The sequence below is a fragment of the Tursiops truncatus genome, chromosome X, assembly GCF_011762595.2.
Source record: "Tursiops truncatus isolate mTurTru1 chromosome X, mTurTru1.mat.Y, whole genome shotgun sequence".
NCBI classification, from domain to species: Eukaryota; Metazoa; Chordata; class Mammalia; order Artiodactyla; family Delphinidae; genus Tursiops; species Tursiops truncatus.
Genome location: NC_047055.1, coordinates 36,521,271 through 36,538,301, shown reverse-complemented (window position 1 = coordinate 36,538,301; position 17,031 = coordinate 36,521,271). Strand labels below are relative to the sequence as shown.

General features: G+C 38.6%; 1 protein-coding gene across 1 annotated transcript in view; it reads right to left on the bottom strand.

Moving 5' to 3' along the window:
- Nucleotides 1-17,031, bottom strand: part of GUCY2F (guanylate cyclase 2F, retinal) — an 81,564-nt gene that overhangs the window by 30,646 nt on the left and 33,887 nt on the right. Inside the window, exons 8-9 of the mRNA XM_073798878.1 lie at nucleotides 12,260-12,349; nucleotides 712-888 (exon numbers count right to left, since the gene is read on the bottom strand). Coding sequence (XP_073654979.1) covers nucleotides 712-888; nucleotides 12,260-12,349 — 267 coding nt within the window. The remainder of the gene's footprint in view (nucleotides 1-711; nucleotides 889-12,259; nucleotides 12,350-17,031) is intronic.

Sequence of the window (17,031 nt, the reverse complement as noted above, 5' to 3'; positions counted from 1 at the left end):
TTGAAAAGAGTTAGGCCACAATACAAGGGTCAAGACTGTGATTAATATGCAGGAAGCTCAATGACTATTGGCTATCCAAATCAGCCCACTACAAGTGCACACAGACACAATTTTCATATCACTCTAGGGAGTTCATAGACTCCACTGAAGCCCATCCATGGACCCATCTGTGAACCCCGTTGGCTGTTAATAGTCCTTGCCTCTGAGAATGGAGGTGCTGCCTGGTAGAACCGATGGTCTTTTGGCTTTCTGGTCATGCTGAGTTCCACATCTATACCTATGGTATAGACCTATGCAAAGACCCATCACCTAGTTCTAGACTGAACCACCTTTTAGAACGTGAAAGCCAGGAGATGGGGCTAAGCAGAACCAAAGAGCCTGGGAATGAGCACTTTCCCACATCCAGAAGGCAGAGAAATGGGATGGAAGAAAGGATTGCTTAAGGCAGAAGAGTGCTCAATAGCTATAGGAAGTAAAGACAAAAATCTGGCCCTCAAACAGGGGAGCAGGTGAGGAGCAAGCAAACTCTTTCTGTATCAGGACCTTATAACAGATATGGACAAAAGGGCTATGAGAAGAAGTGAGGGCAGACACAGGGAAGGAAGGTGGAGGAGTAAGAGCATCATAATGATCCAAGGCAAGTGAAACATCCCAAAATATTGAAGTTCTAATCTACAGGGAAAATCCTGGATTTTCAGTCTTTCCATTAACCTTGATGAGATCCAGCAGGAGTGATGATTTAAACATCCAATCTAGTTTCACATCCTGATTTGTCAGTATGTCTTCCAGGCTCCTTCGGGAACAGAATTCTGTCACAATGGCAAACATCCCCGAATCATAGAAGAAGCCCACTAAAGGGTTAATATTCTCATGACGTAGGTCCTTCATCTGGAAACAGAGGGAGAGAAGAGAGTCACAGCTGTTCTGTCTCAATTGGAGCTGGGGCCTTCTTCCTGATTCTTTAGGGACACTGTGGAGTGGAGCTCAGTGACCCAGGAATACTAAAGAGGTTAGTACAGTAAGAGGTAGAATAGATTGTCTTTCCGTGAATATTCATCTATGCAGCATCTATTAAAATAAATAGCTTACATAAACATCAGGCCAAAGCTTACAAAATTTGTTTCAGAAGAAACACTTCGAATTTTGACTACATTTTACCTTTGTATCCATTCATTTTTTTCCACTAATGTGAGAAGCATTTAGTGTGTCTCAACAATGTCCAAGGCATTGGACTGCATGCTAGTGATATAGAGATAAACAAAATGAAATCAATATCCTGAAAGAGCTCACATTTAAAGAAGGGTGATAGACAAACAAACTGACAGCTGTATTTCCCTGTGAAGTGGTTTCTTATGGGAGAATGGGATGCTGGTAGAGTTCAGATGGTGTAAGTATCTAATTCAGTCTGGGAGATCTGGCTTCCCTGAGGAGGTAATGTCTAGACCATCATGAAGCGCAAGTAAGAGCGGACCATGTGAAGGTGACATGGTGGGAGGGGTTGAGAGTGAGAGCATGTTATGCTGAGGAAATTGCAACAGGTTTAGGGTGGCCAGAACACAGTGCAGAGGAAAGAATATGAGACACAAGGCTGAAGAGATAGGCTTCCCTGGTGGCGCAGTGGTTAAGAATCCGCCTGCCAATGCAGGAGACAAGGGTTCAAGACCTGGTCCGGGAAGATTCCACATGCCACGGAGCAACTAAGCCCGTGAGCCACAACTACTAAGCCTGCACTCTGGAGCCCATGTGCCACAACTATTGAGCCCACGTGCCACAACTACTGAAACCCGTGCACCTAGAGGCTGTGCTCTGCAACAAGAGAAGCCACCGCAATGAGAAGTCTGCACACCACAACAAAGAGTAGCCCCCACTCAAGACAACTAAAGAAAGCCCGTGTGCAGCAATGAAGACCCAACACAGCCAAAAATAAATAAATAAATTTATAAAAGGCTGGAGAGTTAGACAGGCGCCACATCCTGTGCAGCTTTGAGAACCGTGCTATAGAATTCGAAATTAATATTACGGTCACTCAATAATTGTTATCTATTATTATTACTTTTTAATGGGGGATGAGAGAGAAAAGGGCTCCATTTTTGCTTCTAGATTTCTACTTGGATTCCTGGATAGATGGCAGTGATATACATCAATATAAGAAATTCAGGGATGTTTTAGTAGTGGATATGTTGGTGCCCCACCTATATCCCCTTTACAGTGCATCCTGCAGCTGCTGTAAATGTTGGCTGGTAACTCACAGTCGCTCCATTCTCTGGAAAATTGTCCTAGAGGCTAAGCCAAAGGGGAGCTATCTTACTTGAAAGGTTAGGGCCTACCCACAGACCTCAGCTAATGATTGACTGACTGGGAAAGGTACAAAAGTTCAACTCCCTCACCTCAAAGTGGAACTCATGGTGTAACTTGTGCTCCAGTATTTCTCCCATAAAATCATACTGAAGCTAGTCTCAAGCTGAGATCACATACTTGCCGAGCTTTTGCTTCTGCCTTATCCTGCATCCTCACTCCTTTTCTCTTGAGAGCATTCTCTCAATGAGTAATTTGAACAAGAATCTCCATCTCAGGCTCCGCTTTTAGAGAATCTGACCTAAGACAGTGGGAAAGCAAATTCTGGGTGATGGGGACAGCTGATTAATTCAGTTTGAGACACATTAAGAATGAGGTGCCTGTGGAACATCAAGGTGGAACTATTCCAAGGAGATAGTGTGTTCTAGCTAAATAGACTTGGGAATTGTAAACATGTAAATGGTAGATGAAATTAATGGGAGTGAATGAGATAACCCAAGGGAAGCATATAAAATAAAAAGAAAAGCGGGGGGGTGCATATCAACATTTAAAAGATGGGAAAAGGAAGAACATCCTGCATAAAGACTTAGAAATGAGGCTAGAGAAGTGGAGAAAGGCTTATTTAGAACAACATTATGAACACCACAGGAAGCGTTTCAGGGAAGTGAGGTAAATGCCAGAAGGAATTTCAGGAAAATGTGATAAATACTAGAGAGGTCAGGTAAGATGAAGACAGCTACACCTAGACACATCATAATTAAACTCCTAAAATCTAAACTTATGCAGGCAGTCAGAGAATATACAAAAACCTCTTCATGATTAAAAAAAAATTCACAGCAAATCAGAAGTCAAAGGGACATGTGTGAAAAAACCTTCAGGTAACATCAAACCCAAGAGTAAAACATTAAATTCTTTTCCTCTAGAGTCAAGAGCAAGACAAGGATGTCTTCCTTCACCATTTCTACTCAATATTGTATAATAGCATCAAAACATTGATGAGAAAAGTTAAAGAAAACTTAAATAAATGAAGATCTATACCACATTAATGGACTGGAAGGTTCAGTATTGTTAAGATGTCCATTTTCCCTAAATTGATTTATAAATTCATATAACCCCCTATGAAAAATTCCAGAAGGCTTTATTGAAGTAATGAACAAGTTTATTCAAGAACTTATTGAAAATTAAAATAAACTACCCTATCCAAAACAATCTTGAAAAAGAACAATTTGCAGGAGCTTATACCACTTAACTATAGGAGTTACTCTGGAGCTGTGATAATCAAGATAGTGTGATATTGGCAGTAGGGTACACTAATGAGTTAGTGAAACAGAGTACAGAGTCTAAAAATATACCCACACATATATAGTCAGTCAACTTTTCACCAAGTTGAAAAGTTAATTAAGTGGAGAAAGGAAAGGCTTTTTAAAATAATTGTTACTGGAACACTGGATATCGCTATGAAAAAAAAATTAACCATGACCACTATCTCAGTCCATACATAAAAACTAATTCAAAATGGATCATAATCCTAAATCTAAAATCTTGGAATTGGCAAAGATTTTCAAGCCGCAAAATAAAATCATAAATTGGATTTCCTCAAAATTAAAAATTTTGCTCATCAAAACCATTAAACAAACAATCCACAGACTGAGAAAAAATATTGTAAAACATATATCTGACCAAAGGAAGGTTATATAAAGAACGTCTACATTTCAACAATTAAAAGGCAAAACCCTCAATTTTTTTAAATGGGAAAAAATGTGAACAGACAATTCACAAAAGAAGATATACAAATGAATTATAAACACATGAAAAGATGCTCAATAACATTAGTCATCAAGAAAACGCAAATTAAAACCACAATAAGATAACATTTTATACACCGTAGAAAGGCAAATATCAAAAAGACAAATGTTGCTGAGAATTTAAAGCAACTGGAACTTTTGTACATTTCTGACAGGAGTGTAAAATATTGTAACCAATTTGGAGACCTGTTTGGATGTTTCATATAAAGTTATACGTACATCTACTCTATGACTCAGTTTGTCTATTCTTAAGCATTTACCGAAGAGAAGTGAAAATACATGTTCACAAAAATATCAATACTTGGACAAAAATGTTTATAGTTGCCTATGAAGAAATACTCAACATACTAATCATCAGAGAAGTGCAAATCAAAATGGCAATATGATATCATCTCCCACCCATTAGGGTGGTTACTATAAATTAAAAAAAATAACCAGATAATAACAAGTGTTGACAAGGATGTGGAGAAATTAGAACTCTTGTGTACTGTTGGTAGGATTGTAAAGTGATGCAACTGCTATGGAAAACAGTATGGAGGTTCCTCAAAAAATTAAAAATAGAACTACAATATGATCCAGAAATTCCACTCCTGGGTATATATGCAAAGAATTGAAAGCAGGATCTCAGAGAGATACTTGCACACCCATTTTCATAGCAACCCAAATGTCCATCAAGAAATGAATGAATAACATAAAATGGAATATTGTTCAGCCTTTAAAAGGAAAGAAATCTATTCACACTTTACCACATGGATGAACCTTGAAGACATTATGCTAGGTGAAATATGCCAGTCACAAAAAGACAAATACTATATTATTCCATTTATATAAGGTGTCTAGAGTAGTCATATTCATGGAAACAGAAAGTAGAATGGTGGTTAACCCAGAAGAGGGGGAGGGGAAAAAAGTGAGCTGCTATTTAATGGGTACAGAGTTTTATATTTGCAAATTGAAAAAGTTCTGGCGATGTGTTTAACAACAATGCAAGTATATTTAACACTGCTGAATTGTACATTTAAAAATAAAGATGGTAAAATTTATGTTATGTGTTTTTTCTTAATTAAACAAATATTTATAGTTGTCTTATTCATAACTCCAAAAAACTGGAAACCCAGCCAAATGTTCATCAACAGGAAAATTATAAACAAATTGTGATATATTCATAAAATGAAATACTACTCAGAAATTTTAAAAAGTGAACTGCTACTGATACCTGCAAAAACGTGGATTTAATCTTAAAAATACTATGTTGAGAGAAGAAAGTCAGGCACAAAAGAGTATATAGTCTATCATTCCACTTATACGAAATCCAAGAACAGAAAAAATATTAATTCATGATGATAGATATCAGAACAATGATTGCCTCTGGGATAAAAGAAATGACTGAGAAGGGAAACAAGAGACCTTTCTGGGGTGATAGACATATTTTGTATCTTGTTTTGGGGAGTGGTTACACAGATATATGCAATATATGCAATTATCAAAACTCACTGAACAGATAATTCATTCATCAAATTATACGTAAATAAAAAAGTCTTTTCGAAACACAATGAGACATTATACTATGTGAAATAAGCCAGTGACAAAAAGAGGTATCTAAAGTAGTCAAATTCATAGAAGCAGAAAATAGAATGGTGGTTATCAAGCGTTGAGGGTGACTGGGGAAAAGGAGAGTTTTGTTTAATAGGTACAGAGTTTCAGCTTTGCAAGAGAAAAGCTGTGACAATCTGTTGCCAAAAAATGTGAATATACTCAACACTTAGAGATGGTAATTTCTGTCATTTTATCATAATTTAAAATTAAAAAAACACAATGAGATACCCATAGAAACCTACTAGAATACTAAAACCAAAAAGACTGACAAGACTACATCATTGGTGATGATGTAAATGGAGCTCTCATAACTTGCGTGTAGGAAATTAAACTAGGAAAGGTTTGATAGTGTCTTATAAAGTTAAACATATACTATATTTTAACATAGAAATTCCACTCTTAGGTATTTACCCAAGAGAAATTAAAATATGTGTCCATAAAAAGACATAAAAAGCACATTCGTATCAGTTTTATTCACAATAGCCAAAATTGGTACCAGCCTAAATGCCCATCAGCAGGAAAACAGATAATTACATTGTGTTATATTCATGCAATTGACTACTACTCAGCAATGAAAAGAGCAAGCTATTTATACACATGATAACACGAATGAATCAGTCAGTATGCTGTATGATTCCACTTATATGAGGTTATAGGATAAGCAAAATTAATGCAAGATAGACCAAAAACCCAGAACAGTGGTTTTCTTTGGTTTGGGGGGGAACGCAATAATTTACTAATGAACACAAGGGAACTTTCTTGAGAGAAAGAAATGTTTTATATCAGGGGTCAGCAATCCTCTTCTGTACCTATAGTAAATATTTTAGGCTTTGCTGATCATGTATAGTTCCTGTTGCATAATCTTTGTTTTCTTTTTTTACAACCCTTAAAAAATGTAAAAAACATTCTTAGCTTCCAGGATGTAAAAAACAGGCCAGGATGTAAAAACTCTGCCAACCCCTATTCTATATCATAATAGAAGTCTAGATTATATGGGCATATCTCTTCATCAAAATTATATATCTATGATATGAGCATTTCAATGCGTGTAATTGTACCTCAGAAATACAGAACTGCAAAATAACAACAATAATAACCAAGTTAGAGATGTGAGAAGTGGGTGGAGGTAGAGATGAAATAATAATGGTAGAATGTTGATAATTGTTGCAGTTGGGTGACGGGCATATGGAGTTTGTTTATATCATTCTGTTTATTTTGTGTGTTTGTTATTTTCTATAATAAAAGTTTTTTTTTAACATCTTTATTGGGGTATAATTGCTTTACAATGGTGTGTTAGTTTCTGCTTTATAACAAAGTGAATCAGTCATACATATACATATGTTCCCATATCTCTTCCCTCTTGTGTCTCCCTCCCTCCCACCCTCCCTATCCCACCCCTTCAGGCTGTCACAAAGCACCAAGCCAATATCCCTGTGCCATGCGGCTGCTTCCAACTAGCTATCTACCTTACTACGTTTGTTAGTGTGTATATGTCCATGACTCTCTCTCGCCCTGTCACAGCTCACCCTTCCCCCTCCCCATAACCTCAAGTCCGTTCTCTAGGAGGTCTGCGTCTTTAATAAAAATTTTTTAAAAGAAAAGAAAAACTTCCAGGATGTAGCTGAAGCAGTACTTAAAGGAAGTTTTCTAGCTTTAAGTGACTGTATTGGAAACTAAGAACGGTTAAAATCAACTATAAAAACTTCCAGCTCAAAAAACTAGAAAAAGAACAAATTAAAAGCAAAGAAACTAGAAGGAAAGAAATAACCAGAATACAAATCAATGAAATAGAAAGCAGACATACAACAGAGAAAAATCAACAAAGCCAAAAGTTGATTTCTGGAAAGGATTAATAAAATTGATAATCTTCCAGCAAAACTGATCAAGAAAGAGAAAACACATATTGTCATTATCAGAAATGAAAATGGGAGCATCACTACAGATCCTAAGGCTACTTAAAAGATTGCATGAGCATATTATGTACAACTTTATGCCCGTAAGTTCGACAACATATATGGAATGGACAACTTCCTTTTAAGACATAACTTACTGAAACAGGTATAAGAAGAAATAGAAAGTTTGAATAGTCCAATATCTATTCAAGAAATTGAATCTGTAATTTAAAATCTCCACACAAAGAGAAGAACGATAGGACTCTAATTAAAGAGATTCAAGCAGAGAACTGACAAGATCAGGTTTGATTTTGATTCAGATTGCAATGTGGAGAAAAGATTTGACAATGATAAAAGTGGATATGTGTAAAGACAATTGCCAGTGGTTGCCAGGGTTTATGGGGAAGAAGGTGTGAATAGGCAGAGCATAGAGGATTTTTAGGGCATTGAAACTATTCTGTATGTTACTATAATGGTAGATACATCATTATGCATTTGTCAAAATGCATAGGATGTACTACCCTCTGAACCCTAATGTAAGCTATGGACTTTGAGTGATAATGATGCGTCAATGTGTGCTCATGGATTATAACAAATGTACCACTCTGGTTCAGGATGTTGATAGTGGGGGAGGCTCAATTTTTCTGTGAACCTAAAACTGCTCTAAAAACTAAACTGTCTCTTTAAAAAAAAAAAACAACAGACAATTGCCGTAGCTCTAGTGGGTGATGACGGTGGCTTGGACCAGGATGGTAACAGTAAAAATAGAGGAAGAGAACATTGGACTTTTAAGGAAAATGGAGAAGCTCTGAAATACAGGTTGTAGAAAGTGAATTAACTAATGAAGTATTATAATGGACTTAAAGGATAATTTTAAGGGACATTTTAAGATGGAAACAATATACCTTGTTGCATGACTTTCTGCCATAATACTCAGCTGTTCAGATGCAGGCACAAAGAAAGTTAAGAGTTAGGGTCCTCCTGAATATGAGTTTTATGTGTGTCCAAAAAGACAGAAATAAGAATGTGTTCAAACGGTCAACTATGAAATCTAAGGTGGGCATGAAAGAAGATAAAAGAAGGGCTTGTGGGATGGGAGAAAGTAGAGGTCAGTAGATAGGAAGACCCAATGTAAAATATAGGCACAGTTGAAAGAAGAGAAGGCTATAGTCAGAGAGTGTGATGTTTGAATCTATGATTTTGGAAGTGAAGCATTTTCAGTAGCAATTATAGATAATGACAAACCCCGAGGTATAATGATAGTAGTGGATGGCCAAAGTGAAATGGAAGAGAAGATGATTAGAGATTATATGGCAAGGAACTAAATAGCCAAGGTATTAGAAGGTACAAGGAGTATGCCACTCAGTTCCAGATGATGGGAAAGAACATGAGACTGGGAGACAGATACAGTCTGATTTTCCTGCATACGTCTTTGGAGAAGTTGGGACCCTAAAAGATGTTGGAAGTCATCAGTCCTTTGGCCTTCTGACTCCAGCTGTTTCCCTTTAAGGAATATCTATCTGACTGTACACGACTCCCTTCTATAGCTGGCTCACCAAGATGTGTTCTCCAGTCTGGCCCCTGATACTCAGTCCCAAAATTTTAAAATCATGAAGGCACATAGTAGTCAAAGCAGTGCTAGACTCACAGTGATAGCATCGTCAGATCCACTTCCTGCTTCATAAAAGTACTAGAAAGGAATTAGGGCCTTTCACATGGTAAATTCTGGAAAATTGGCCTTCACCCTAGAATTGAGTTACTATCTGCACCTGACATAGTAACACAAGTTAGTAAGGGGACACAAAAAGATGTCATGAGGATAATGGGAGCCAGTTTTCTAACTGTTGGAGAAAGGAGTTACAAATACGGAAAGGGAAAGGATAGAATGAACTCTGTGGCATTCAATTACAATTGGAGGTATTATGGATGATAGATAGATGATAGATAGATAATTGAATAAAATTAAAACCACTGGTATAAATGTATGAATAAATAAATAAACAGTAGAGAAGGTAAGGCTCTTTCTTACAATACAGAGCCAACAAATAAACATAGAAAGAATGCTAGAGTTAGAGAATCATCAATGGATGCTAAAATTAGTAGGTAAAAATTTGATCAAAAAAACAGGCTATTTATACAGACTCAAATGATCTCTACAAATTATGTATTAATTACAATGAGGAAAAAAATAACAGTAGCTCTACAGTGGCAAAATCTGGTAGACACCACCTAAACCAAGCAATAAGAGTTAATATCACTAATAATGGGACAACCAACATTATGTGCTTCCTAATACAAAGCACTGAAAAGAACACTGCATCACTTCTGTAGCATTCTGGCTGAAGATGCATAACCTAAATCTAACCGGAAGAACATGGAAAACACCCAAATTGAGGGACCATCTACAAAATAACTCAGCTGAATTCTTCCAAAAATATCAAGATAAAGAAAAACAACAACAACAAAAAGCTGAGACTCTGTTTCAGATTAAAGGCAACTAAAAAGACATGACAACCAACTACGATGTGTAAACTTGGATTGGAAGCTGGCCCAGGGAAAAATTAGCTATAATGTATTATGACTAATGATAAAATTAAAATATGAGCAGTAGTTTAGATAATATTACTGTATCAATGCTAAATTTTCTGATTTTGATGATGATACCATAGTTATATACAAGAATGTCTTTGTTTTTAGGAAATAAACACTGAAGTATTTAGAGGTAAAATGGCATGATGTCTACACCTTACTCTCAAATGGTTGAGAAAAAAAGAATATATAGTCAACCCTCAGTATCCACTGGGGATTGATTCCAAACCCAGGAGGATACCAAACTCCATGGACGTTGAAGTCCCTTATATAAAATGATACAGCAGTACTTTGAATTCTCCCTTGAAGTGGTTGTAATATCTTCCTGATTCCCTTATATATTTAATGATTTAAACAAAACCTTTGACATGTATTCATTTTGTATTTGTGCGAGAATCATGATTTTATCCTCTAAAAAAATAATAGTTAACACATAATATTGGTTGTTATCAAACAATGTAATAAATACTTGTCAACTTAAAAAAAACAAAAATAAAATAAAATAGTACAGTGGGCCCTCCGTATCCGTGGGTTCTGCAGCTGCAGATTCAACCAATCTGAAGTTGGTTAAATCAAGGGGTGCCGAACACATGGACTCTGAAGGCCGACTGTACCTAAATTTATAAATAGAGAATGAAAAGCACTAGGAAAAATGTAAACAATTGCTGAATCTGGGTAGGATATACAGTAGTTCCTTGAATTATTCTTGCAGCTTTGCTGCAAGTTTGAAATTATGTCAAAATTTTAAATTACCCAAAAAAAGGTATCATGGACACACTCTACCTTGGGTCTTCTTATCTCCATACTTCTAGTTTATCAGCTGCCCCAGGCTTGGCATCGTTTGGCTCCATACTTTGGATCTAGCTCTCTGTTTAGCATCCCAGATCATCAAACCAGTGTGGGACTGCTTATTCTAGCTCTGACCTTAGTCACCCCTTCTGGATTCATCTCTCATTATTTTTCCTTCAGCTCCAGGCATCAAAGCCACATGTAAGGGAAATACCAAATCCTAACATCTCATTCTGATCCATGAGGCACATTGGGTCCCTCATGGGCTGCACCTCTTCCATTTCCCCATTTCCCTTGTTTTCTCACTTGTACAGCAGTCTGGATGTAGCAGGTGTCTCATTCAAACCTATTGGATTGATTTGAACTTGCCTGATTCATAAATGTGAAGAAATATATCATTATCTTCTAGAAGTCCCACTTTCCTGAGTCTGAAGGAACCAGAGACAGTCTCCGTAAATCTTTTATGAACTCAAAGTTCAAGGAGGAGTCAATTTTAAATGGTTTGAGAGGAAGCATCATCATCTCTGCCTTATGTACAGACTGCTTCCTTAAACAAACTATCCAAGGACTTTTTTTTTTTTTTTTTTGCGGTATGCGGGCCTCTCACTGTCGTGGCCTCTCCCGTTGTGGAGCACAGGCTCCGGACGCGCAGGCTCAGCAGCCATGGCTCACGGGCCCAGCCGCTCCGCAGCACGTGGGATCTTCCCAGACCGGGGCACGAACCCGTGTCCCCTGCATCGGCAGGCGGACTCTCAACCACTGCGCCACCAGGGAAGCCCCCAAGGACTTTTTTAATATAATTGGTGGCATTGGGAAATCACCATTTTTCTTATGTAAATAGAAATTACCAGATGACTTTTCCAGGCCTGGCAAACGGAGATTTTGAATGATTATGGGATATGTACTTAATAATAATCAGATACCTACCATTTTACGAAGAAGCTATATGTCAGGAAATGTGCAAGATGCTTTACGTGTATTACCTCAACCCTGGGAGGTAGACATTAATATACTCCTTTTACAAATAAGGAAAGTAAAGCTCAGGGAGTTTAGGTGACTTTTCCAAGTTAATGTATCTCTTAAGTGGTAGAGCTGAGAAGTGAATCCTTCATGTCTTTCTGACTCCGGAGCCCATACTTTTGCCATTGCATCATACGGTCGTAATGAGTCAGTAGCTACCCTATAGTTTCCCTGCACTGATCTGTTAAAGGATCTTCCTAACAGCTGGTATTAGTTACTTTGGAGAAACGATTGGTGGTTTCAGTGGGAATATATATAAGAGAGGGTTTCTCATACCATTTCAAACATATCACTTGCACTTGATTTGATGGATTTAATGTCTCCAAAATCTCCAGAGGGGAACTTTTTCAGCCACACCCAATCACCCTAGAAAGAAAAGGTAAAGATTGTTGGTGAGCCTTAGTTGCCAGCAGCTTTAGAGCAATGTCCCTTCCACACGAAGAGTCTATAGTTAGACCATCAACCTAAACAAGCGTTGTTCCTCCTCTCTCACCCTCCACCCCATGGACATTCTGTATTCAGAGCTAAAAAGGAGGTCACACAGAGAAGTTAAAGTTTAAAGTTCCAATTAACTAAAGCAGGGAAACAATTGCAGGGATGCAGATGCCATCAAAGGAATGATACTGCTCTCTGCAACGACTTCCTTAACTAACTGCAGAAAGTCCCGGGTCATTTCACTCATTCATAGCTAAGTGACGTAGCACCAGGTTTCCTGCGATTAATGGTGATGGTTAGTGGTTGCAATTCTCACTGCCTTGAGGCGTCTATGTCGAGAGATGTAGGGCAGGAGATGCAGTGCAGCAAATGTTTCCTGCATTTACCTTGATCCATTTTTCTCTTGTGGGACAGGTCATTTTGGGAGTCTGTTATGCTTTAATCATAAACTGATTGGCTTAAACATCGATTAAACATTTTTTATTTGGATGTACAAATGTACTACCATAGTAATAGAGTAATCTAGACTCTTTCAGAAGTCTATTTCTGACTTTTTAAGCACAAAACAGCTATTTCTAAGGCTGCTGTCAAGTCAAAAACAACAATTATTTTACTGTCTTCACTTTAACGCCAGTGCCTGATAGATAATTTTCTTCTACGTGCATAGCCTCAAGGATTCGTCAGTCACCAAGCCCTATTTAGTTTCTGTCCAGCCCAAATCTGAAAAAAGCAACACACAGATTCCTTTTTCTCTGTGATAATAATAATAATGCCTTACATTTGCACAGCGCTCTCTCCTCTTCAAAGTGCTTTCGCGTCTATTACCTATAGCCTGGAGATTCCATTTCAGGCTGCACCAATTTGTCATCAAGTAGAGATAATAAAGCAGAGAGCTCTGTACAGTCAAATTCCGAGAATAAGAGAGTGTAGCCACTCTCTTATTATGGAATATATCCAGCTGTGGCACTACATCTGGAGACCAGCCGGAGGCAAAGGCTAATAATGGGAGCTGCAGGCATCTGAGTTACTCGCCGTACTGGGTGTTAGAGGGTATCTTCTGGCCAAGGAGCTCAAAACCCTTTAACTAGGAAATGGCTTCTAGAGACCTTCAGCAGCTGAACAAAACTGTGCCAGCCAGGCTCACGCCCACAAAATTCAGAAAGGTAGTCCAGGACCAGTGCCTGTCTGTAGCAGATTGGTCAAAGTACCAAAGGCAGCTTTCCTGGTCTCTTGCCCAGCAATTCCCTGAGTGTGGCCCTAGACCAGTTACATCATAGTCACTTAGGAACTGGTTAGAAAGGCCCATCGTAAGGCCCCACAAAATCTAAAGGATTTTGCCCTTTAGAGAGATCAAAGGCTGAGGTTTAATCTGAAAGAATAAACTCTAACTGGGAATTTACAGTCAGCCCATGTGTGGGTTATACACTGATGTGTATATAGTAAAGCCTTCCCAGCACGTTTGCAATTATATTACATGGACCATGGTCACCGCTAGCTTCTACGGCAACTTTGTGCTAATTAGCAAAGGGTGCTTCCCCTCAAGTAAAAAAATAATGTGAGAATATTATTTTGCAGCCTGTGGCAGCCCTGTGATGTTGGGCAGCAGCCCCAGCTGTATATATCTGTGCATGTACCACACTCTCGTTGACTCATACATCCTCCAGACACCAGGGAAAACACTCCACTAGCAGCTTCAGTATTCTGCGTACCACCAAGCCCTGCCTGCCAGGTAAGGCCTCTTTGTCAGGTCCGCTACCTCATTCCAGAACTAGGCTGAGAGGCCAGAATCTCTTTGCTCACTCCTGCACCACTCTCATACACGTTACTGTATGTCTACAATGTGAATAGTACCCTCTTAGAAGTGGTTCCCTTGTGCAGTGTACAGCCTGAATATCAGTACTGGCAGCCCTGACTCTGCCTATAGCCAGTGCCTAATACCTTCTTCCTGGAGTCCGCCCTATTGCAGATATGGGTCCGCTTTCTCTCTTGCTTATTAACTTTTACAAGTAGTTAAGCAGAGCTTTTTTTCCCTCCCAAATCACCAAATTTGAGGGCTTCATATTTAAAGTAATTGAAGCCTGAAGAGATTAAATGACTTGCCCAAGGTCAGAAGGTTAGGTAGTAACAGAACCAAGGTCTTCCATCTCCCACTTTGTTGCTCTTTCCTCCCATGGGCTTTCTTTGGTTTGGGGGATTTGTGTGTGTTTGTTTCAAGATTTAAACAATTCTCATGAACTTTATAAGCAAATGTTTATTAAGTCTGTGTGTATCCTACTTTATGAGTAATGAGGAAAAGGGAGGATATGGGCCGGTTTTATCTTTACCGTGCATGCACTATTTGTTTTGTTTTTTCTTTCAAGAGAAAGAATGATAAAATACTTCACTCATCATTCACTTTTTAATTAAGAGGAAGAAACATCAAACTCTATCCACTAAAGTTTTTAGAAGTAATTTAAAGTCCATCAGTTTTGCACTAAGGCCCTGTTGTATTAACTAAGAGTCAAGAGAATTAAGTTCTAGACCTGGCTTTGCCTCAAATTCAGGGGTGGTCTTAGGGTAGCTACCTCATTGACCTGAGCCTCAGTTTCCTCACTGATAGAGCTGGACGACTTAGATGATTTCTAAGGTCCTTTTCAGCTTTGATGATCCAATTCTGTGATGAGAGAGAAAAGATGGTTGGTGCAAAGGAGAGGAGTGGAGAGAGAGCTATATGGGATATAGAAGGTGGGAAGATAGAAAAAAAGGCTCTGGAAAAGAGAGATGAATGGGGAGGGTATGCGGGGGAGGACAGAAATGAGACAAAGAGCAAAACACAGGGAGAGGTTGAGGGACAGAAGGAGTCAGAGAATGAAAAGGGAGGATCAGTTCAGTGGGTTCTCTCTGAGTGTGTCAGGGTTGCACTACTGCCCACCTCACCCCCTCTCCCCTAGACTGTGGCTATTAGAACAGATCCTGACACGTCCCCATGGCATCGGCCAGTCATTGCTCTTTCCCCAGCAGTCTGCTCAGCCGGCTTTCCTTTTACATCTCACAGAGTATCTCTGAGATAAGGGCTGATTTTCCTGTACAGTTCCGAAGGCTATGCATCTGTGTGTCCCAACAGAGTGTGAATCTGTGTCAGTGTATTACAATGTTATGGCATGTCCTAAAGAAGCCTGTCCTCTGTTATTAGGTATCTGCTACTCCAGGCACATTGTCTGGAACTTCCACACCTTCCAGTAAAAATTCTTATGAAAATTCGGTTTATTCTAAACAGAAACTAGATAATGAATCTTTAAAACACTCCTAATAGAGGGCTGTTTCAGAAGGCACACTGGACCTCTTTCTTTGGTCTGTTGATTCGATTGACTACCGCTCTCTCCCGGAGTCCCCGTTAGCTCTAGCTAGGCAGTTTTCTAGCTTCAACTGTCTTCCTTTACACCCTGCCATCAGCCTAATCTTGACCTCATGGCGTGGTATCATTCTCACTAACACCTTCCTTTTGTGCAGATAAAGTCCTCCTTTGGCCTACACAGTTCAGAAACACCCATGATCTGACTGACCAACAACAGGCATTATGGGAACTAACTCAACTGTCTGCTTCCTTCCAAAGTGAGGAAATATCTGACAAATTCTTAAAGGCCAATTACATACAGATGTTTATTTTCTCTCTTCTTAATTCTACACTATCACCTTCCAGCTCCACCAAATAAAACATACCACAATTAAACACATAAATTCTTCCACAGAATCAGAGATTCATAGCATATCTGGGCCAGAAGAGGCCTTACTCTTAGTTCAGCAATTCTCAACCCTGGCTGCACATATAGGGGAACTTTTAAAAGAAATACCAATGCCTGGGTCCACCCCATACCAAATGAATCAGAGTTACTATGCCTGGGCATAGGTATTTTTTTAAGTTTCCCACAGAGATTCTAATGAACAGCCAAGTTTAAGAATTTAGTTCAACCCCTCAATTTACAGATGAAAAACCAAGAGACTGCCATAGGTATTGAGATTTACTTCAGAATCTTAGAGATGTCAATATATTTGTAAAGCCATCAGCCCCATTCCATTTGACATTCAGAAGATTATCTTGAGATTATCTTGCCTTTGGTCTTTGAGAGAGTAGAACTGTCAATTCCCCAATACCTCAAGTTTACATTTGAATCAAATCTCCTCTTTGATTAAATTAAGTTCAAGGCAAGATCCAGAGGTTTCCTGCTCCAAATTTAAGTCAACACACTTCAGGTACACTGAGAAAATATATGCCACGCTAATCTTGGTGTTTTTATGTAGCTATAAATTATTTATCCAATGAAGGAGAGCATTCACTTGGAAAATCCAATGGTGGACAACCTAAAAACTCATTCTGGCCTGTTTTGGACTTTCTTTGTAGTTACTATTGAAGTTGAGAGTGTTTGCTGCTTTTGGGAGTACCTTCAAACAAAACAAGGAAACCATACTGGGAAGGCCTTACTTAGGAGGGACAGAAAGGCAGTCTAGTTTCCCTTTTACCCCCTGCTTAACTCTTTCCTGCTGAGAAGAAACAGTTCGTCTCTCTAACTGATGCAAGATTTGTTCTGGTTGCCAAATTCCAGTATCTTAGAACAAGGGGTTGGGGGTGGTCTCTT